This window comes from Caretta caretta, chromosome 10 (genome assembly GCF_965140235.1).
Source record: "Caretta caretta isolate rCarCar2 chromosome 10, rCarCar1.hap1, whole genome shotgun sequence".
NCBI classification, from domain to species: Eukaryota; Metazoa; Chordata; order Testudines; family Cheloniidae; genus Caretta; species Caretta caretta.
Genome location: NC_134215.1, coordinates 31,441,472 through 31,465,893, shown reverse-complemented (window position 1 = coordinate 31,465,893; position 24,422 = coordinate 31,441,472). Strand labels below are relative to the sequence as shown.

The 24,422-nt window shown below is 44.7% G+C and overlaps 1 protein-coding gene across 7 annotated transcripts in view; it reads left to right on the top strand.

Moving 5' to 3' along the window:
* The window catches only part of KATNIP (katanin interacting protein), a 180,668-nt gene that overhangs the window by 2,603 nt on the left and 153,643 nt on the right, over window positions 1-24,422 (top strand). For 5 of the 7 annotated variants that reach the window (XM_048865750.2, XM_075132828.1, XM_048865745.2 and 2 more), the window contains exons 2-3: window positions 2,546-2,622; window positions 22,296-22,465. In XM_048865750.2, coding sequence (XP_048721707.2) covers window positions 2,561-2,622; window positions 22,296-22,465 — 232 coding nt within the window. In that variant the 5' untranslated portion in view covers window positions 2,546-2,560. Of the gene's footprint in view, window positions 1-2,545; window positions 2,623-21,389; window positions 21,483-22,295; window positions 22,466-24,422 lie in introns of all 7 variants that reach the window. The other 2 variants (XM_075132827.1, XM_075132829.1) reach the window with 2 other exon arrangements.

Below are 24,422 nucleotides of genomic sequence, written 5' to 3'. Positions count from 1 at the left end.
CAACCAATAGCCCATGTAAGTAATGCAGTGTCTATATTGACACTGCATCTTCCTAACTACACCGACATAAGCCCTACTCCTCTCATGGAGGTGAAGTTACGATGTTGGTTTTGTGGGGCACTTACACCAGTGTGTACGCTGACATAGTTGCCTTATGTCGATCTAACTGTATAGTGTAGACCAGGCCTAAGATGTCTTTTCTGGAAGATTGAGTGGATAACTAATGAACTGGGAGGATCATATTCACAGATATTATAGCATAGTCAATAATATAATAATGGACAGCAAAGTCAAGAGTATATTATTTATTTTTTATAGGAAACTATATAAAATCCTTATTTCAGTGTGCAAATTAAGCTTCTCAGTGTGTAAGTAGTCAAGTGGTTTATATGTATATAGAGGCTGAAGGGAGTAAACTTTTACTTTATTGACATGTATTAGAGATGCATCAGAAGTATCATCCTGTACTGTAACTGTTGAGAAAGGCCTGGTAACTTGAAATATGTTCTTTTAATCTGTATTCAGCTGTCAGCCTGAACCCTAACTTCTGCCTTATTGCATCCTTCATGTTGCACATCTCTTTAAACCTCCTAAGAAAGAAACACAATGAATATTGCATCATTTCAAAGGGAAGTACTGGTTCTCTCTGACAGCCAAGTATGAGAGAAATGGGGAGCATTTAAAATGAAGTTTACTTTACGGGCCTGAACTAGAAGCTGGTATAATGGTCCCAGTTTATTTTCTTAAGAATTTAAGAAGAGAAATAAAGTAGTGTTGTGGGGGTGGAGGATTGCTACTGCCTCCACTCCCCAATTAGCCCCTTTCCAAGTTGTGATGCTACAATCACTTTTAGCTTTCACTTTTAATTGGAAAAAACAAAGCAAGGTGTTCAGTATCATCTTTTAATTATAAACAGAGTTGTAATTGGCTGCTGGACCACAAACTACTGCTGAAAGGTTAGCATTTATAAACTTTTCTCTACTGATTTGTTTAATTCTTCTGCTAGTATATGTTTCCTAGTTGAAGAATACTTTGCATAACCCCTTAATTCTTCCCCATTCCAAAGTAATTGTTTTACAGTTTAAAAATGAAACAAAAACACTAACTCAGAATAACTCAGAAAGATTACTCTAATATCAATAAGACACACTAGAGTATGAATTAGTTTGCCACTGATGCACTGGCTCCTCATAATACACATGAGGTCACCAGCTTGTAGAAGTATATGTTTGTGTATTTTCAGTAGATGTTCTAAACAATCTCACATTTTCTGTTCTGAGGACCAATTCAATTCTTATTAAAGTCAGTGGAACTACTCAGATTGACTTCAGTGGGAGTTGAATCAGTCCTGCTTAGTTGCTATGTAACACTGACCGACTCTGGTTGTTGTCAGGCGGGACGGAACCTGGGACCTCTGGAGCTAAATGCATCAGCCAAAAGCTATAAGGCTGTTAACTAAGGCTGTAGAGCAGACTTCTTAATCTCTTTCTCTAACTGGTCTTAGTGTCATTAGATGGGACAGAACATCACATGCAGGTGGTGTGTGGGTTACAGCTACATGCTATGATTCCACTGGGAACCGTAAAAAACAAATCAGACTACAAAGTCCTTATACTGTATTGTCAATTGAGATAAAATACAATTGTTTTTCAAGTTTAGAATTGTGAAAATATTTCTGATGCTTCTTTTTTTGTTTACTATAAATTCAGTGTATTCGATTCACTGTTTTGTTTTATGAAAACTCCTATGTTAAAGCAGCAATTAAATAATACATTCTTGCGAAGTAGGTCAGTAATGTGAGTTATTTTAAGAAAATACACTGTGCAATAACAAGTGTGAATTATTTAATTCATGTCTTGCAAATTGAGAAATCTCATAGTACACAGAGGAGGAAAAGATCTATTAGTTAACAGCTTGTTATATATATTGCCTTTTGTTATTCCCCTTTCCCTAAAAGTTGTTTACTTGTTTGTCCTTAAATTGTGCATCCTCTTGGAGCAGGGATGTTACTTCTTAAGTGTTTGGAAGGCATCTTGCACATAGTGGGCAGTACCCCAAATAAATAATTACTTAGGCTGTGTCTACACTACAGCTTATGTCGGCATAATTTATGTCACTCAGGGTTCAGGAAGTGAATAAATCACACCCCCCCCCCCCCGAGAGACATAAGTTTACACCAACATAAGCACAGGTGTGAACAGTGGCTTCTCCTGCTGACATAGCTACTGCTGCTCGCGGGGGCTGGAGTAGTTAAACCAATGGGAGAGCTTTCTCTCATCAGTTTAGAGCAGCTACGTTAGAGAGCTTGCAACAGCCCAGCTGCATTGGTGCAGCTGTGCCACTTTAAACTTGCTAGTGTAGCCATACTCCTAGGCTATCTTTTCAGGAGGTAGTGCAACGTTGTTTTCTTTAAAACCCTCAGGAAACAATGTTCTTCAACATTAGAATGTAGCTTTGTTCTTTTGTTACTGATGCTAAGAGACTAATCTTTGTGTTCTGAACCCTTTCCTTAGTCCACTACTCCAGTTATATTTTCTTGTTTCAGGTTTACACTAAGGACATGGTGACTGACTTTGATGAGAAGCATGATGAATATTTAATATTACTTCAACAAAGAAACCGGTAAGATGCAAGGTCACCAGCACTTTTCATATTACGGAAACTGGGCTAATACTTGTATTTATTAACAGAATATAAAAGTGGACAGTGGTGCAGAGTCTGGGTAGAGGGAGAGTGTCAAACTCTGGGCTCCAGCCCAAGCAGGAACATCTAGACTGTTATTTTTACTCCCATAGCACAAGCTGGAGTCAGTTGACTCAGGCTCTGAGACTTTCTTTTTCTTTTTTTTTTTTTTTTTTTTGGCAATGTAGACATAAACAGAGTATTCACTTTATTGAAAAATGAAAAAAATAAATAAACAAACACCTACTTAGATGATTCTGCTTGTGTAGCCATTATTTTCTGTTTATTACCACTAGTGTTATAAGCATGGAAACAGGACTCTTGTTTCATTCTCCACCCAACTTTCTTTTTGTGACACCACATTCTTCTTCACAGCAGCTTATTGTGTCGTCACAAACATAGCCTAGGCAATGGCAGAATCTGGTAAACTCTTATAGTCTATAGACAAAAGATCCTGTTTCCATGCAGATATCTCCAGTAATAAAATGAATGAAAGAAAGAAAAGGGCAAAATGTATTGGGGTCTTCAACCCCATAGTGATCTGGAATCACAAGGGATGTGCCTCTTGGCCCCAAGCTTGGCTGGATCAAGTAAGTGTTGTTTACCTCTTCACATAACACAAGAACCAAGGGTCACCCAATGAAATTACTAGGCAGCAGGTTTAAAACAAACTGAAAGAAGTGTTTGTTAATACATAGAGTTTAGTAGCAGTTGGGGCTTGTTAGCTTTCTTTTCTGAAGAAGACAAAAGGAACAGGAGATGCCCTGCTAGGTGCTTCTGGGACTGGAACAGCCAAGCTACTAGACAGGGTTAAGAAACCCTGCTGTGACTTGGACTTTGTTTAAAAAGACTTTGAGACAAAGTGCAAGAATATTAATTTGTTTTTTCCTGTATGTCAAGAAAAGGAGTTATAGACATCTTTAGAAAGAGTGTGCTGTGGCTTTCCCTTATGGTGTTACAAGGGATGTTATTGGAGGGGGGAGTGAGCGGCATTGCCTTCATGTGGAGTTTTTCTTTTCTTCGTGATGATTCATGTTCACCCCTTTTTCAAGACTATGATAAATTTTGTACAAAGTATGCCTTGTGAGGTATCAATTGAAAACTCATAATTTGCTGATCATTATTGTCCTGGTAAAATATGTGTGGCAACACTCTATGTAAAGTTTACAGTTCTACTGTATGACATTACTGAGACATATCCAAGTTTAGAAAAGTAACCACAAACCAGTTCCTCAGAGACAAAAGGTTAGCCGATGCCTTGGACAGGTGTCAACAAGATTAAATGGACTATCACTTGGTTAAGTGGCCATTCTTTGGCAAGAAAGAGGATGTGAATGAGAAATTTACCTGTTGTCAAAGAAACAGCTGGAGGTTCCTGTCCCCACACACTTTCTGTTTCCTCAACCCCAGCTGGAGATGATTCTCAAAGAAGAGGAGAAATATAAGAAAGGGTAACAGATGCCCCAAGTTATTCCTCCCTTTCTTTCTACTCACGGTAGCCGCAATGTCTGAGAACAGAGAAATGGCTTTAGGATGAGGAAAGGATCCTGTCTGAAAGGAATTCAGCTAGTAAGACTGCTAAAGCATGTGGTGAGAGAGATTTTTACTTTGAATTAACTTAGCTTGTTAAGTTAAGAACATAAGAATGGCCATACTGGATCAGACCAAAGGTCCATCCAGCCCAGTATCCTGTCTACCAACAGTGGCCAATGCCAGGTGCCCCAGAGGGAGTGAACCTAACAGGTAATGATCCAGTGATCTCTCTCCTGCCATCCATCTCCACCCTCTGACATACAGAGGCTAAGGACACCATTCCTTACCCATCCTGGCTAATTAATGGACTTAACCTCCATGAATTTATCCAGTTCTCTTTTAAACCCTGTTATAGTCCTAGCCTTCACATTCTCCTCAGGCAAGGAGTTCCACAGGTTGACTGTGCGCTGAGTGAAGAAGAATTTCCTTTTATTTGTTTGACACCTGCTACCCATTAATTTCATTTGGTGGCCCCTTGTTCTTATATTATGGGAACAAGTAAATAACTTTTTCTTATTCACTTTCTCCACACCACTCATGATTTTATATACCTCTATCATATCCCCCCTTAGTATCCTCTTTTTCAAGCTGAAAAGTCCTAGCCTCTTTAATCTCTCCTCATATGGGACCAGTTCCAAACCCCTAATCATTTTAGTTGCCCTTTTCTGAACCTTTTCTAGTGCTAGTATATCTTTTTTGAGATGAAGTGACCATACTTGTACGCAGTATTCAAGATGTGGGCTTACCATGGATTTATATAGGGGCTAAGATATTCTCCATCTTATTCTCTATCCCTTTTTTAATGATTCCTAACATCCCGTTTGCTTTTTTGACGGCCGCTGCACTCTGCGTGGATGTCTTCAGAGAACTATCCACGATGACTCCAAGATCTTTCTCCTGATTAGTTGTAGCTAAATCAGCCCCCATCAGCTTGTATGTATAGCTGGGGTTATTTTTTCCAATGTGCATTACTTTACGTTTATCCACATTACATTTCATTTACCATTTTGTTGCCCAATTCCTTAGTTTTGTGAGATCTTTTTGAAGTTCTTCACGGTCTGCTTTGGTCTTAACTATCTTGAGCAGTTTAGTATCATCTGCAAACTTTGCCACCTCGCTGTTTATCCCTTTCTCCAGATCATTTATGAATAGGTTGAATAGGATTGGTCCTAGGACTGACCCTTGGGGAACACCACTAGTTACTCCTCTCCGTTCTGAAAATTTACCATTTATTCCTACCCTTTGTTCCCTGTCTTTTAACCAGTTCTCAATCCATGAAAGGATCTTCCCTCTTATCCCAGGACAACTTAATTTACGTAAGAGCCTTTGGTGAGGACCTTGTCAAAGGCTTTCTGGAAATCTAAGTACACTATGTCCACTGGATTCCCCTTGTCCACATGTTTGTTGACCCCCTCAAAGAACTCTAATAGATTAGTAAGACATGATCTCCCTTTACAGAAACCATGTTGACTTTTCGCAGCAATTTATGTTCTTCTACGTGTCTGACAATTTTATTCTTTACTATTGTTTCAACTAATTTGCCCGGTACTGACGTTAGACTTACCGGTCTGTAATTGCCAGGATCACCTCTAGATCCCTTCTTAAATATTGGCGTTACATTAGCTATCTTCCAGTCATTGGGTACTTTTTTCAGAGTAGCAGCCGTGTAAGTCTATATCAGCAAAACGAAAACAAGTACTTGTGGCACCTTAGAGACTAACAAATTTATTTGAGCATAAGCTGTCGTGAGCTACAGCTCACTTCATCGGATGCATGCATTGGGTACTGATTTAAAGGACAGGTTACAAACCATAGTTAATAGTTCCGCAATTTCACATTTGAGTTCTTTCAGAACTCTTGGGTGAATGCCATCTGGTTACTGTTAAGTTTCTCAATTAATTCCAAAACCTCCTCTAGTGACACTTCAATCTGTGACAATTCCTCAGATTTGTCACCCACAAAAGACAGCTCAAGTTTGGGAATCTCCCTAACATCCTCAGCCGTGAAGACTGAAGCAAAGAATTCATTTAGCTTCTCCACAATGACTTTATCGTCTTTAAGTGCTCCTTTTGTATCTCGATCATCCAGGGGCCCCACTGGTTGTTTAGCAGGCTTCCTGCTTCTGCTCCCTGGTCGCTTGCTCACTGCTTTATAAAGCCCTGGCCTCCTTGATAGCCCTGCCCCCTGACTAAGGCTCAGGCAATGAACAGAGGCTTCTAGATTTCAAACCTTGTTTAGAAGCTCACAGCTTCCAACCACCAGCCACAACACACGGTCCTTCAAACAGACAGACAAACACAACCTCAGCACACAGTACGTAACCCCCAAACACAAACACACACTACAGACAGCCACTTACCCCAAGGGTCCCGTATTTGCTCCTCCTTTACCTGGAGAACTCCCTCTTGAAACTCCCTGTTAGCGGCCCCTGGTCGCAAAGCTCCCTGGTCGCTTGCTTGTGGCGGTTCAATACAAGACAGGACACGGCTTTAGGCAAGCAAGCAGGCTGGTCTGCTGACGGGATTGCCCCTGTAAGCTTTTCCACCTCTTTTATTTCTCTCCCCCCTGCGCATTACATACCCCAACCGACCGCAAAAGGCATCAACAAAGGAAATAATATGATTTTGATTAATATTCCTATTTACTAGCCTCTATCTACTACAATCTTTGTTCTCAGGCCTTGAGCTTAGGCCGAGGAAGCTTTCCACGGTTGATGTCCTTATTTTGACTTCCCAGATGGTCCATGTTTCCATGGTCCATGTCCTTGGACAGAGCAGAGCAATGTGTGCATTGCTCCTACACAACAGTCAGGGTGTGCCCTGACTGTTTCCAGGTGCATGAACGCTACATGAACCCTTCATCCCCCCTTTTGTTATTATTTGTGCTCGGCCATCTCATGGTAGTCATCAATTTGCTTTTGCAAGTGATTTAACTCTCGGACAGACAAGGACATAACTTGGGGAGCCTGCCAGGGCGGATCTCTGCAAAGCCTTAGCAAAGAGGGAATACATTGTATACAGCAGCAGCAAAATATAAGCCCAACAATTACAAACACAGCATAACCGAAAAGTTGTCGCAGCCATCCTAGAGAGGGCAGCCATCCTGTAAGCCAATTCCAAAAACCCTCAAACCCCAGATCTTGGCGTATGTGTGCTGTAAGATTGGCCAATTGGGCCATTCTAGTTTCTATGGAGCGACTATTATCAGTTAAATTAAAGCAACACATATGCTGAAACGTGGAGCAGCCTAGATGGTGTTTCAGGAGCAGAAAATCAATGGCTGCTCTGTTATCCAAAATTGCATCCCTTAATTCGTGTTGCTCTGTGTTAAGTAGGGCAATTGCCTGGGATGTTGTATTAATTGCCTTTGCCGCAAAGCATGCCAGGTTATTTAAAGTTCTGGCTGTATAAGTGGCAAGCCCGGGAACCCCAACAATAGAGGCTGCTAAGGCGGTATACTCAGCGCGGCTAAGAAGATCAACATCTGCAACACAGTCTTCTGAAAGGGGTACACCTCTTTTACTGCTCTTTTGGCCGGCAAAAGGCAGAATGAGTGTCATTCTGCTGAGGCAGCAAAGGGTGCCATCGCTTAAATTTGCAGGAATATAACTAAAGGTGCATGAGCCGCAGGTAAAAAACCACCCTGATGGTAGGATGATATGGCCATAATTGTACGAAACATTCACGGCGTGGGAACAATTTAAAAAGGGTTGAGAAACTTGCCGACAGCCCAAGGGCACCTTTGTACTAGTGCAGTTAACCACACGCGCACAGGTGACATTGTTGGCCCCGGCCAGGTACGGTGTGTGGAGGGATATGGCCGTGTGAGGCAAAATATAGTTGGCCGGGCCCCAATTAGCCATACCAGAGTATTGGGAAGAGAGATTCGCGTAAGCAGCGAGCATCGTCTCATTCCCTATTTCCTCAGGGTGATGACATACTGGGATAAGGCATGTACCTAACAATTCTCCGGCTGCTACAGAATTAGATAAACAAAAGTGGGTAAAATTTGCTATTGAAGCCAATCTTTCCCATAGGTTATATGTCATTCGGGCTCGTAATGGAGAAAGCGCTCCCGAGCCAACCCATACAGGAAATAGCAGGCACAAAAGGCATACAATCAATACAGAATTAGCCGTAATTTGGGCAAGAATTGCCACAAACAAAGTCTCAGGAGTCTCTGGCTGTTGGTTTGCTGCCAGCCGTCGTTGAGCCGCGGCGACCAATGCTTTTACTGCTCCCCATGTCACGGGCTGGCTTGGGACACTACGCCTCTTCCGTTTCCGTCCCTTCGTTGTCGACCCGGGAGGCACCGCGCTCTCCTCCAGGGTCAGCTGAAACTCCGGTATGGGGTTCGATAGTCCCTGGTGCCATGCCATGCTGCTTCAGTGCTGGTCGCACACACCGGGCCGGAACCCACAACAATCCTGCAGGGAGAGACACAGCAGCATATCCCCGACCCCAAGTGATTAGAGGTACTGGGCCCAGCCATTGCAGATCAGGTAGCTGACGGTAATAGAGACGTGGTCTTTCCAGCACCTCGGATTTATGAAAATGCCGATCCGCGGGGGTCTGCTGATCTGCATTCAGTGTTAAATTATTTAGAGTAAACAAAAGGATATGCAATTGTTGCTGAATGTCTCCTAAGGTTCGGAGACGCAGCTCCCCTTGTTTTAATTGTTTGTCAAGCAAGGTTTTTAGCGTGCGATTTGCACGTTCAACAATGGCTTGGCCCGTGGAGTTATAAGGGATCCCGTGTGTGAGACGGACGTCCCATTGGACACAAAAGGCGGAGAGGGCTGTGGAGCAGTAGGCTGGGGCATTATCTGTTTTTATTTGGCTCGGGCGACCCATAACAGCAAAACAGGCTAGCAAATGGTGAATAACTTTAGGAGTGGCTTCCCCACGCTGTGGGGTTGCCCAGAGGAATCCCGAATAGGTATCAATGGAAACATGTAAAAACGAATAGGGACGGAATTGTGGCACGTGAGTGACATCCATTTGCCACAGCTGATTCGCTGCGGTACCTCTGGGGTTAACGGCATAAGAAAAGGTAGGGGTAGTAGTGGCACAGTGGGGGCAGGAACGAACAATAGAGCGTGCATGATCATCAGGAATGTGAAACTGGCGGGTCAAAACAGAGGCAGATTGATGAAAAAAGGCATGGCTTTCAATGGGGTCAGAAAAAGGGGAATTTACCTCACCACGTAACGCGCGGTCGGCGCACGCATTGCCCTCAGTAAGTAGCCCAGGCAGAGGGGTATGACTGCAAATATGAGCAACAAAGTAAGGGAAATTACGAGTGGTGATGAGATACTGTAAAGACAAAAACAGGTGAAGGAGGTCTGCATCGACCTGAGGGGTAATGAGGGCAAGGGGTAAATGATCAATTACTTGATAAACATAATGGGTGTCCACAATCAAATTAAAGGGACAATCAACAAAAAGTTGAAAGGCCAAAACAACAGCAGCCAATTCTGAGCACTGCGCAGAACGCTGAGGCAGCGTAAAACGAGAATGCCAATGAGGGGGGTCACCTAATCGATAGGTGACAACACCTCGACGTGGAGAGCCATCAGTAAAAAGAGTGACGGCTGAAACAATGGGTTGAAAGCGGCTAAGACGATGGACAACTAGGGGCACCTGTTGGGTAATTACCAATCGGGGATCTTTTGGGGGATTATAAGAGATCTCTCCCACATAATCACAAAGAGCAACCTGCCAGGCCAAGGAGGTATGGCACAAGGAATCAAATTCACTACGGGACAAGGGGAACACAATGGCAACTACATCGGTACCCGTGAGTTGCACTGCACGGTGGCGGGCTTTACGAACAAGATCGGACAAGGCATCTAAATAAGGATAAATGTTCCGAGGAGGAGTGGATGACAAATATATCCACTCTATGATAGAGACGGCTGTGTCCGTACGAGGGACAAACAGAGCCACAGTAGGCGTATGAGGGGTGGCCAGGAGAACCAACCGTAGGGGACGGATCTCAGTGAGTCTATCCACAAACTGCTGACTCAACACTGCATTGATCTGCCGAATGCAGGCAAGGTGCTCTTCAGTGACGGCAATAACTGCGCCCGGTGCCTGAGCTCCACGTAGGAGCTCGAACAACGGCCACAGGATTGATGTGGGGAGACGGAAGTAGGGTCGAATCCAATTTAAATGACCCAAAACCTGTTGTAATTTAACAAGGGTTAGGGGTTGAGGTAGAACCAGTTCGGGGCGAACAGGGGCGGCATAGGTTTGTAAAACCTTATGCCCGAGGTAGTGGTAGGGATAAGAGCGTTGGATTTTTTCTGGTGCCACTAATAGGCCATTTTGGCCGAGAATCTGGGACAGAGATTCAAGCTGTTCTGCCGTAACCTGGGGACCACTAAGCAAAATGTCATCCATATAATGGTAGACCTTTAGTGTGGGGTATCGGGCACGAAAAGGGGCAAGGGCCCGATCCACAAAAAGCTGACACAAGGTCGGACTATTTTGCATTCCCTGGGGCAAGACTTTCCACTGATACCTATGAGAGGGTTGCTGATTATTATATTGTGGCACCGTAAACGCGAATTTTTCGCGGTCTTGTGGGCAAAGGGGAATGGTGAAAAAACAATCCTTTAAATCTAACACACAAAGCTGATTGGTTTGAGGAATTAAATTTGGGTTCGGTAAGCCAAATTGTAAGGGGCCCATGGGTTGTATGTGTTTATTTATTTCCCTTAGATCATGTAAGAGCCGCCATGCATCCAATTTTTTCTTAATAACGAACACCGGGGTGTTCCAGGGACTAGTGGAGCGTTCCAAGCACTGTGCATGCAAATGTTGCTGCACAAGCGACTGAAGTGCTTTTAGCTTCTCTAGAGGGAGGGGCCACTGGTCAATCCATACGGGCTCTAAGGATTGCCACACCAAGGGTAATGCGGAGGGCAAGGTGCGTGCGGGAAGGTTTTGGGCCATTAGATATTAATATCAAGGGTGGTGTCCAGCTTTGTAAGCAAGTCACGGCCCCAAATATTGAGGTGGACAGGGAGCACAAAAGGACGGATTGTAGCAAGGGCACGGCCTCCCGGTTTAGAGACCGTGACCCAAGACAAACTTTGGCGCCCAGGTTTACTACCCCCAATCCCCCACAACTCTTTAGAAGGAACTGTTGGCCAACTGACGGGCCACTCCGGATCGCGAATCACCGTAACGTCAGCTCCAGTGTCCACCAGCCCTGTAAAAGGAACATTGTTTAAGAGAAGTGTTAACTGAGGTTTCGAGGGGCGGACCGACATTGTTAGAGGAACAAGTGGAGAGGACGTGTTGTGAGATGGCAACTGAGACAGCGTCGATCCAAAGCCGTTCCTGCCCCCGGGCTCAATCCTCTGCAGCTGGCACCTGATAGGGGACTAAAATCAATTGCGCAATTGACCGTCCACGCGGGAGCGACTGCGGAAGATGGGTCCATACCTGAACCTTAATAACGCCGTTGTAATCGGCGTCAATGACCCCTGGAATGACAAAAAAACCCTGTTTCCCAGCGTGTGAGCGAGGGAGAACCAGACCCACAAATCCGGCAGGGAGAGGTCCCGTCACCTGGGTAGATATGGCGCAAACCTCCCCCGGCAACTGAAAGTCAGCATCCTCCTGCATAATCAAATCAAGCCCTGCACTTCCGGCAGTCGCCGCCTTCATGGAGTCTATGGGTTTTGAAGCAGAGGAACAGTTGTCTGAGTGGGAAACATCCCCGTTTGGCCCTGGGTTTGGGGGGGACCCGTTGTGCGGTTTCCCGACCTGCTACGACACTGATTAGCCCAGTGATAGCCCTTCCTACACTTGGGGCACTTCTTTGAGGGGCGAGCGGGCGCCGCCGAGGAGCGGCACTCCCGCTGAAAGTGACCCTCCTTACCACAGCGGTAACAACGCTTCCCCTCCTTCCCGCTTTTCCACAGGGCGGCAGCCAGAACTCCACCCTTATGGGCTTTGGTGCTGATGTTTTGGCACGCCCGCAGCATGTCCGACAGCTCTAGAATCCCAGAGGCTTGTGCCGCCTGGAGAGCACGGCGACAATCCTCGTTCGCATTTTCAACTGCCATTTTTAAGAGGATCTCCTGAGCTGCTGCAGGGCTATCCACCTGCCGGAGGATAGCCTCCTGTAATCTGTTGGTAAAATCCATAAAGGACTCTGATGCACCCTGATGGATACTGGCAAAGCTTTTGGTAGGCTTGCCTGAATCCGGGACCTTCTGGAAAGCATGCTGGGCGCAGGTGGAAATAATGGGGAAGACGGCCTGAGGGAGTTGAGACTGCAGCTGGACAGTAGCAAATTGGCCCTCCCCTGCCAGGTGCTCATAAATGATACCTTGCTCTCTATACACCTGGGCCTGGCGTTCCGCCATCTGCCGAAATTCACTAAGCCAAATAATATACTGACTAGGTGTCAGCATCATGCGCAACAGCGCCTTCCAGTCCTCAGGGACCAGGGAATATCCAGAACCTAGCCCTTCAATGAGACCACGCACATACGTGCTAGTCAGACCGAACTCACGAATCGCTTTCTTTACTTCTCTGATCACCGAGTAAGGCAAACTGACCCAGTTTGCAACCTGGTTGCCCTGGCCATCATCCTGCCAGGTCACTGGACAGACTGAGACCAGCTCAGCCAGCTCCTCCGCTGTAAGATCCGAGCGAGTCTTCGCTGCATGGACCATTTGTTGCACCAGCGAAAGCCCCTGAGCAGACGCGGATGACCCTCCAGGGGGCCCCGGAGAATGGGGCCCCACGGGGGGAGGGTGATCACACACTGGCTCCGGTGGGGAAGGCCAGGGAGGCGGTGGTAATAGAGGCCCTGGGGGCGAAGCAGGGGGAGGGATGGTTGCAGGAGCGGACGGGGGTGGCGAGATCGGCAGCCCCTCTGTTGGTGCGGGGGGGGGCCTGTCCGAAGCGACACGCTGTATCGCGTCGCGGCAGAGGTGCCAGGTGTGTAAAGCCTGCACGGGCGCCCGAGGCGCCTTGTGCAATGTCTGGCCCAACCGCTCCCAGTCCGCTAGCTTAAGGGTTCCAGCTTCAGGGTACCATGGGCACTGGGCACTCACCTCCTGTAGCAGGAGAGTGAGCTCTCAAGTGGGACAGTCATGCTGAGCCTTACACAGCAAATACTGTAGCTCACAGCGGTGTTGCACTTGCAAAGCAGAGAGGGAGCTTCCCATACTTACCACAATGAAAAATACTCACTGGGATCCACGAAGCGGATGAGTGACGCGTCTGAAACCTTTGCCGGGCGAGGTGAGTGCTGAGGACCCCACGTTTGGGCGCCAGTTGTGGCGGTTCAATACAAGACAGGACACGGCTTTAGGCAAGCAAGCAGGCTGGTCTGCTGACGGGATTGCCCCTGTCAGCTTTTCCACCTCTCTTTTATTTCTCTCCCCCCTGCGCATTACATACCCCAACTGACCGCAAAAGGCATCAACAAAGGAAATAATATGACTTTGATTAATATTCCTATTTACTATTTAGGCCGAGGAAGCTTCCCATGGTTGATGTCCTTATTTTGACTTCCCAGATGGTCCATGTTTCCATGGTCCATGTCCTTGGACAGAGCAGAGCAATGTGTGCATTGCTCCTACACAACAGTCAGGGTGTGCCCTGACTGTTTCCAGGTGCATGAACGCTACGTGAACCCTTCACTTGCTCACTGCTTTATAAAGCTAGGTATTAGTTACTCTTTATTTTCATTTTCTTGTAACCAGCTCTGACTTTTATGCCTCATTACTTGTAATCGCTTAGAATCTATCTTTCTTTAGTTAAGTAAATAAATGTGTTTTATTGTTTTATCTAAACCAGTGTGCTTGGATTGAAGTCTTTGGGAGATAACCGGATTTGTGCATATCATTTTCTGTTAATAAAATGATGGACTTTATATGCACTTGTGTTGCCTAGGAGAGGGGTGGGCAGTACAAGATGCATATTTCTGGGGTGGAGGGGGGAGTCTGGGACTGGGACTTTGCTGTTGTTGCTCTGCAGTGTAATTAAAGGGTGACTGGCTGTAGCACTGTTACAGTGCAAGAGGGAGTAATTTACATGCTGGAGGCTTTGTGTGAACAAACCAGGGTAGTAACTCTCACAGCAAAGCAGTGTAAAAGGCACCACAGGTTGGAGAACTGATGGGACACAGCTGTTCTTCAGTCCAAATTGTATCCTGGGTAATGTCACTGTGGTGTAGCGGACCAAAGTATATGCACAGTATGTTATTTTAAGTGAAGTTTACACTTTAAGCACTGGTATAGCAATTTTAAGTGAGTCTCAAGTGCAGTAGCTAGAAACAGTCAGAGGTTACAGTTGTTTTCTGTTTGTTTATTTCGGGTAATGGAAATAGAAACAGTAAGGCATAAAAATGAACAGTGAAACAACTGGAAAGTTAGAGAGGGCCAGACTGGAAGCAGAAGAAAAAGAGAACTCCAGCACCAAAAGTGGCTGACAGAATTGAGACTAAAAGAAGCAGGTGCTGCCCTGGCGCATAGGAGAAAGATGCATGTGCTGCATGGGAAGCTGAAGAAGCCACCCACATAAGAGCTGTGGAATTGAAATAAGAAGCTGAGGAGAAGGAGAGAAAATACAATCTGGAGCAGATAGGAAAACGTGGGAAGATCCTAGAGTCACTGACATCCTCCAGTCGAGATGATCCACAGCTGGGACCAGTTATGTTCTGCATAGAAGGAGACAAACTGCATTGAGGAGAACTTCACCACTTTTGAAAAGCTACGTGAAGTTCATAAGATTCCTGAGGACAAGAAAGTCCTCACACTGGTTGCAAAACTGTTGTTAAAGTTTTGAATGTATTTAATGCCAATTCAGGAAGCTTTGATATATTCTAAATTTAAGGAAACAGTTTTATAAAGGTTTCAAATCACTCCTGAAGGGTATAGGTGAAAAATTTAGAAATCTTAAAGGGAGTACTTGCTTGAGTCATAATGAATATGTTTATAAGATCTGTGACTTAATAAGAAAATGGGTAAAGGGAAAAGGGGCTGCAGATTATGACGGATTGCTTGATCTCATTGCTCAAGAACATTTCTTGAGTATATGCACTAACAGTGTAAAAAATTGCCTATGGGCTAAACCTTTATCAGAGATGGCTACGCTGGCTGATGCCTTTGAGCAAGCTGAGATGTCCAATGAGTGCAAGCTACAGACTGAGGCGCACAAACCCAGTGTAAAGGGGGGATCCTGTTTTACCCCTGGGAAAAAGAAGGGTAGTTGGGAGCCTAAGTACTCCTCCCTCACCACCAGAATTATTCCTCTCCTGGTTATCCCCATCACAAACCTCCTGTGAAGAGGGAGGGCCCAAGAACGTTTTACCAGTGTAACTCCGCTAGGCATCTGAAAAATCAGTGCCCTAAGATGAAAGAAACTAAGCCCTATCCAATCCATGTTAATGCAGCTGTCGTCAGCACAGTAGCCCCAGAGGCACCTGCAGTTTACCTGATGAGTAGGTCCCTTCCAAATTCACTGCCATGAAAAACACATCACGGACTGTGAAATCTCGTTTTCCCCCATGAAATCTCGTCTTTTGTGTGCTTTTACCCTGTACTATGCAGATTTCATGGGGGAGACCAGCATTTCTCAAATTGGGGGTCCTAACCCAAAAGGGAATTGCAAGGGGGGGGTCACAAGGTTATTTTAGGGGGGGTTGCGGTATTGCCACTCTTATGTCTACGCTGTCTTCAGAGCTGGGCAGTCGGAGAGCAGTGGCTGTTGGTCGGGTGCCCAGATCTGAAGGCAATGCCCCGCCAGCAGCAGTGCAGAAGTAAGGGTGGCAATACCATATCATGCCACCCTTACTTATGCACTGCTGCCTTCAGAGCTGGGCGGCCAGAGAGTGGCGGCTTCTGACTGAGGGCGGCTTCTACAGGCAGCAGGGCAGAAGTAAGGGTGGCAAAACCATGCCATCCTTACTTGTGTGCTGCTGCTGGCAGTGGCTTTGCCTTCAGAGCTGGGCTATCAGTCAGCAGCCACTGCTCTCCAGCTGCCCAGCTCTGCAGGCAGTGCTACCCCTACAATAACCTCGTGACCCCTCTCCCCCGCCCATGACTCCTTTTTGGGTCAGGACCCCTACAATTACAACACCATGAAATTTCAGACTTAAATAGCTGAAATCATGAAATTTACAATTTTAAAATCCTGTGACCGTGAAATTGACCAAAATGGACCGTGAATTTGGTAGGGCCCTACTGATGAGTTTTAAGGGGGCTGGCTCTGCAGAGCTAGATATGAAATTTGTTAAGGTTGTCAAGATTATCAATAACAGAGTGCATAGGGTGGCGAGACTCCAGTGCACAGATTCCTCTAGTTAAGCAGAGTGTGATCCAAGACACTAACATGTTACCTGGCCTAATGGCAGAGCTTGTGGTAGTGGGAGGATCTAGGATTCCTGAGCCATTAGCTAAAGAGCATGTGGAGTGGGAAGGTTTAGAAAGTGATTTGACTGTAGGGGTAGTGGACAATATCCCTACTGAAATGCTTGTTGGGAATGATTTTTTTCATGTAGTTAAGACTATTAATATGGTAACTTACATCAAAAGGGAATATTGTACTGTGATCCCAGAGGGGAGTGGTAAGGTCCCAGAAACTGCTGAGGGAGATAGAGAAGGTCTCTTTGACTCCTCTGCTGTCTCCAGGTATGGGAGGGACTGAGGGTAACTCCTGAAAAACAGTATAAAAGGCAGCATGCTCTCAGGGCCAGTGGCGGGGAACGTGATCCCTGTGATTGAAGAAGCTGTCCCAATTGTCAGCTGCCAGCATTTTGCAGGTGAGCAAAGATCAGACCATACTCTAGAGAGCATAAAAAAGTGTGACCTAGTGGGAGCCACAGGAAAGGAAGATGGGAAGAGATTTTTTGAAGAAGATGGGAGGTTGTATATACAGGCTTCTGTGGGAAAGAACAAAAGCCCTGGGCAACCCTATAAGCAGTTGCTTGTGCCCACCTAACACCATGGGGAATTACTGTTAGCACATGACTGTCCTTTTGTTGGTCACTTGGGGGCACAGAGAACCTATTACAGGGTGAAGAAAAATTTCTATTGGTCAGGAATACAGAATAATCTGCGGAATTATTGCAGGTCTTGTGAATTATGTCAAAAAAGGAAAAGACCTGCAGGACCCCAGAAAATCTCTCCATGCTCCTTGCCTGTAATACAGGAGGCATTCCTAAGGGTAGCAGTGGACATTGTGGGCCTATGCCACGTCTTACCCTCCAAGGAAATAAATATATCTTAGTGCTAGTGGATTTTGCCACTAGATTTCCTGAAACAGTACCTCCGTCTAGTACTGAGGCAGAAACGGAGGCAAGAGCCCTTCTCACCATCTTTAGCAGATCTCCCTAAAGGGATTTTATCTGATCATGGGTCAAATTTCATGGCACAGCTATTCAGCGAGCCATGGAAGTTATGTGGGATGAAACAACTAAAAACTGCCCCATATCACCTAGAAACCAATGGTTTGGTGGAAAGATTCAATGGGACTCTAAAATCCATGCTGGGAATGTATGCAGACAAAAGGGTTCAAAATTGGGATGAACTGTTACCATTTTTGTTGTTTGCTTACAGAGAGGTACCCCAAGAATCAGCAGGATTCTCCCCATTTGACCTCCTATATGGAAGGAAAGTGAGGGGACCCCCTAGACCTCATCAGAGTCTCCCGGGAAGGGAACACTGAGGTGAAGGAGGAGCCAGTGACTGAACATGTACAGGGGTTCAGAAAGGAGATAAAAGACATGATGGGTATTGTTCAAACTAACCTCAAAGTCAGACAATCCAAACAAAAGGCGTGTTATGATAAACATACTAGTAAACACTCTTTTGTAATAGGAAATTGGTGTTAGTGTTAAGCCCCGTGAAAAGGTACAAAATGCAAAATTCTTGAAAGGACTCTTTGAGGTGGTAGAAGTGGTAAATGAAGATACATATTCTGTTAGAGCCTCATGGTAATGCTGTTCCACAGCTAGGACATGTAAACAGACTTAAAGCCTATCACAGCAGGAAAGCCATGGTAAACATGATCTGCTGTGTAGAAAGGTTTCAGAGTAACAGCCGTGTTAGTCTGTATTCACAAAAAGAAAAGGAGTACTTGTGGCACCTTAGAGACTAACCAATTTATTTGAGCATGCACACCACCTCATTGATTTAATAGCTGAATGCCAAAATAACTCAACTCTGGAAAGCATTGATATCTGCAGTGAGATAACACCAGTTGAAAGGGCAGAGGTGTTGTCAGTGCTGCAAAAATACAAAAGGGTATTTTCTAATAAGCTAGGAAAGACACTTGCTAACTCATAAGATCATTACAAAAGGATGACAGCCACCTCCCAGCAGACCCTATAAGGCCACTGGAAAGGTAAAAAACAAATTTGTGCAGAAATATGAAACATGTTAGACCTAGGAGTAATTCTAGTCTGACAGCTCTTGGGCATTAGCTGTGACGTTGGTCCCTAAGAAAGACAACACATTAAGATTTTGTGTTGATTATAGAAAACTCAGTGCTGTTACAGTACCAGATGTATATCCCATGCCAAGAATTGGTCAGGTGCTGGACATTTTAAGCAAAGCTAAATATCTCAGTTCTTTTGATTTACCTCAAGGTTATTGGCAGATCCGTTTGGATGAGAATGCACAGAAAAAATCTGCTTTCATCACAGATATAGGATATATATGTATGAGTTCACAGTGTTACTGTTTGGTTTAATTAGTGCCGGGGCCACCTTCCAGAGGCTGGTTAACCAAGTGTTAAATGGTTAACAGAACTTCACAAGAGCATGTGTGAATGATATTGCAGTGTTTAGCAACACTTGGGCTGAACACAAAGAACACTTGGGAGTTGTACTGTCAAAACCCAGGGAGGTAGGCCTAACCATAAAACCTCTAAGTGTAAAATTGGAGCAGCCAGAATTCATTATCTGGGACACTGTTTCAGTGTGTTTGGGTGTGTGTGCGGGGGCGGTCAAATATTCCCTGATCCTTTTAACGTTAAAGCCATTGTGAATTGGCCTGTACCCCAAACCAAAAAAGAGGTCCAATCTTTCATAGGTCGAGTAAATTATTACAGAAGGTTTGTGTGGGGGTTCAGTGATGCATCTGCAATCACAGATTTATGTAAAAAGGCTAAGCCAAACAAAGTTGTTTGGATGAAAGCATGCCAGGAAAGATTTGATAAGATAAAGAAAATCTCATGTAAAGATCTTGTCTAAAAAGCTAACCCTAATTTTGACAAAATGTTTGAACTGTGTGCAGATGTTTTATCAGACATTAGTCTGGGTGCTGTGCTTATGCAAACAGGAGAATAACAAGAATCACACAATTGTCTTAAACAAAACACTGACACCAACTGAACAGAATTATTCTATCATAGACCAGGAATGCTATGCTATAGTGTGGGCAGTTAAGCAACTAAGGCCCTAACTTTTCAATATGAAGTTCAAGGTCTTAACAAATCATTCACCATTGGTCTGGCTAAGCAAAACTAAAGGCTCAAATGCTAAGCTTCTGCACTGAAGCCATATACTTTAAAAATCTTATATGGAAATTGTGCATATAAAGGGAAAAGAAAACATGGTGGCAGATGCCCTGTCTAGGAAGGAGGGCCCTGACTCACTGCCTCTCACTTTTTGTACACTGCCTCGCATAATGGGGCCTTGTCACAGACTCCGAGTGTGGTTCTTTGGAGGGTGGCTTCTGCCCTCACTGGGACCCCCCCTTAGTTTGCTCATGGTCAGGGAAGTTCTTTGATTGTGTCTGGAAGTATGTCTCAGTCTCTTAACTGTGCTCTGGGAGGGAGCCTGGTACAGCATGTTGCCCCTCCGCTGTCCAAGGCCGTTCTGCCTTCCACTCCAACCTTCTCTGCACTCCCTCCTTTATAGTATGCCTTGTTTCCTCTCTTGGTTGCAGCTGTGAGTTCCCGCCTCCATGATAGGCAGCTCTGGCAGCTGCATGTGGGTGTGGCTGAGCTGCTTGCCTGCAGATAGGAAATCCTCCTTGTGACGCTCTGTACCTCGGGGGAAGACCCTGCACCCCCATGTTCATCCTTCTAATATGATTGTGTGGTATCCAATGCAAAGTTTTACATGTTGGGTGTCTTCAGAAGGCTCATGATGCACTAAGCATTGTTGTTATAGTAATGTTATAGGTTGTAATTTCATGTATGTAGTTATGAGGCTGAAAACATGTTGTCATGGCTTAAAACAAACCCTGGCAAAACTCTCCAGAAGCAGAGGGGCAGTTCACACCTCATAAGGCCATGTATGGGACAAACCCAGCCCACCCTCCCAGGAACAAAGGACACGGGCCTAGGCAGTAACAAAGGATCTGTTGGACTCTCCAGTGAGTCACCCCCCTTCTCTTGGTCAGTTTGGGACTACGATGAGGTAATGCTCACCTGACTCTGAAGGGGTGGGGGCAAAGCCAAGAGGGAAGAAAGAAGATGATAAAAGAGAGCATGGCAAAGTCTCTCCTTCTCTTCCACCTCCATCTACAGACACCACCACCAAGCGACTGAAGCGCTGATCAAAGGGGAGAGCCTGGTTGGGCAACCAGTCAGCCTGTGGTGAGAAGCACCTAAGTTTGTAAGGGCACTGAAAGTGTTAAGATCAGCTTAGAATGCGTTTTACTTTTATTTCATTTGACCAAATCTGACTTCTTGTGCTTTGACTTAGATTTTAAGTGATTATATCTTTTGTAGTTAATACATTTGTTTGTTTGTTCTGCCTGAAGCGGTGCATTTGGTTTAAAGAGTGTCAGAGACTCCCCTGGGGATAACAAGCCTGGTACATATCAATTTCTTTGTTAAATTGACTAAATCATACAAGTTTGCAGCGTCCAGTGGGCATAACTGGACACTGCAAGATGGAGGTTCCTAGGGTTGTGTCTGGGACTGGAGATATTGGCTAGTGTCATTCAGTTGCACAATTCGAGCAGCGGCTGGCCAAAAGTGCTCACTCACGTAGCTGGGAGCAGCTTACATGCTAAAGGCTGTGCAAGAACAGCCCAGGAGTGGGGGTTCTCACAGTGGAGCAGGGTAAGGCTGGCTCCCAGAGCCAAGGGTTGGAGTGACCTAGCAGATCACCAGTCCAGATAACACCAGGAGAATGTCACGCTCCTCTCCTGCCTAAGCTCAGTATGGGTTTTGTATTCCCCATTACAGGCCCTGATCTCAGTTGGGTTCTTTAGCAAGAGGGCCTTCAGCAGGGGACAAAATTGCCTTATTCACGATAAATGTGCAAGCGTTGGCAAGACTGTAAGTATTGTGCACTCACACTGGGGTGGGCAGGAGGAGTTCAAATATCAGAAGACAGAACAAAAACCATGACTGATCTTCTTTTTTTAAAAAACTCATGTTTGGGACAACAGCATGATTTCAGGGAGAGGGCAGGAAGGTCTGACTCATGATTTCTGAGCTTTCAGGGTTGCAATACTGTGTAATACAGTACAAACTGCCAGTGGAGAACTGTCAATTAGTTTTACTGCATATAAAAATAAATGCACATGCAACATGTTTTTACTGAACTGTCAACTTTGCTGAATCCAAACTGATATTCACTGGACTGCTGGAAAAAAACTCATGGAACTTGGGATGATTTCTCCGCCAAATGTTAGCTTTCCATTATCTCTATCAGAACTACTAAAGTTTTTTATTTTTAAAGTCACAATTATTAGCAGAAAATTGTGACTTTTTTGGTCTATTCTTGAAAACAGCTCAACCATTTAATAAAGATTTTGAGTGAAAGTTTCAGAAATAATTTGCTTCCTGAGTTGAGTGCAAATGTTCTAAATTTCAGCTAAAAATATAAAACTTTGAGAAAAGTATAAGGAGCTAAAAATGATCGGTTAGAATGGAAATGCTTGGGCAACCTTAATATAGGTGTCACAATGTCTGTAACTATAAAAGAACTGTAGAAATAGAATAGCTCCGGGCGGTTATACCTTGGAAGCTTTTATGATTCAGATTGTGAATATGTTCTTTTGTTCCACAACCCAGCAATATATATCTATTGTTAATTCATAGATATTTTTCTGAAGATCACATTAATTACTGTCCTTTCTATTTTAGGATATTGAGACATTTGAAAAGAAAGGACCCCATGCAAATCAAACTAGAGCATTTAGAACAAGGATTTTCTCTGTATCTAAATGGAGCTAATTCAGAGTCAAGAAACTGTCGCAGAAAACCCAGTTTTCAAGAATTCTTTAGATGTGGGTTGCAGACTGCAAGGATAAATGGTGAGTTAAAAGTAATAGTTACTCAATATCTTACTAGAGTCACCATTTAAAACCTTTGCTTATTAGACTAATAAGCTATTGGCATGGCTACTGGATTTTAAAGAAGGTGAGCTGTGAGGGAGTAAGGGTGGTAAGACAGTACCAGCTGAATGTGGTGAAAATGAGGCTCCATGACACCACTTCATCAAAGCACTAATGTCTATACTACACTACAGAGACAATCCTAACAGGAAGCCTGATTATACCTCAGTGGAGCCCCAGACAGATCCAGTATTTAAGGTAAACTGGATCTTAAACATGTTCATAACCAGGCTGAAGTTATTTAACGCAGTTGGGGCTCTAGTTTGCTAGGTGTTGAAACCAACATAGTTGTAACCAAATACTGCTTTTTTTCTCTTTTTTACCCTCCTATGTATTTGTCTAAATTCAGTTTCTATCCATTGGATATCATTATGCCTTTGTCTGCTAGAATACAAAGCCCTCTACTATCAGAAATCTTTTTATGTACCAAGTTACCTCTTAACTTTCTATTTGATAAAGAGCTCAATCTATTTATAGCTTAAGTGTCTCTGTGTAAAGCAGGTATGCCAGTCTTAATTCATAGGCCTCAAACCTCCTACAATCTCTCTTCTAGAGGTAAGCCATATCCATTAGTAGCCATTGTCCTTATACCCTAATCATTCAAGTGTTGGTCAGTTCAGATCAAGGTATGGCGTGTGTGTGAGTGTGAGAGAGAGAGAGAGAGAGAAAGGCGTGTTCAATAAATATTTCTGTTCTATATTTGAAAAGAAGTAGGATGGTGCACTCACATCACTTAAGGATGATGAAATACTTTGCAGTCCATTAGTAATAGGGGACATCTGGTAACATTACTCGTATTCAAGCGAGTTCAATGGTAATCAATCAGAACTATGCAGTCCAAATGTTCAAATTAACATCAAGTTGACTGAGACCCTGTTAAAAAGAAATCCTGCGTAGCTGGATTCTTTTTATTTACCTTCTTATCTTTAAGGCTTTAGGGTTCACACAGGGAGGGGTGACACACACACACACACACCCTTACCCTCCCCCACAGACACGGGAAGAGGTGACACACACACACTCCTGTACACCTCTCTCACATGGGGGGGGTGACCGACCGACCTGACCCTCCCTGCCTGATGTTCTCCGCCCTCCAGGCCTGGCTGGGCTCCTGGGACAGACCAGCCTCTCCTGGTACCTGGTACTATGTCTTCCTGAGGCAACATGTGGGTCACATGCCCCTGCTCCCCAGATTTCTGCCAGGGTTCACACCAGAATGTGACCAGCAGCAGCCTTTTGGCACTGTGTGGGAAGGAAGGGATGGGATCTGCGTCCAGCTGCAGGGGAGAAAGAGAGGAGGAAGGGATGACCTGCCCTGTGTCTTTGCAGAGCTCATCTCTTCTCCCCCACCCCGCTCCTATGTGTCTGAAAGCAGCTTGCCCCTTCCTGCCCTCACAGAGTTGAAAGACAGCAAATGTTGTACCAATAAAATAAAAACCAGCAGGATCTTATTAAAGGGAAAAAGGCAAAATACCACATTTATTGTGAATACAGAAAGAATCATAGTAAGCAGTTAGTTCTAGTTATAACATTTCATTCAATCTCATATTTATTCACACATTCATTCATACAAACACACACACACACACACACACACAGGTTCTGCAAGGTTGTTATCATAGTTACCAGCCTTAGAGTTGCTCATGCCAAGCCACTGGCCAGGTGGCCTGGACATGAGGAGGGAGCAGGGCCTTGTCAGATGCTCATCTGATGCTCCTGGAAGTTGGTTTGCAGAATCAGACCCCAAAGTTCTCACTTTTTAGAGTCTATTTTTATAGGAATTTCTTCCTATGCCAGTCTATGGGAATTGCTTCATCATGCTGTTGCTGAATCAATCAGCAGATAGCACATTCCTGACGGCTCCAAGATGTTATCT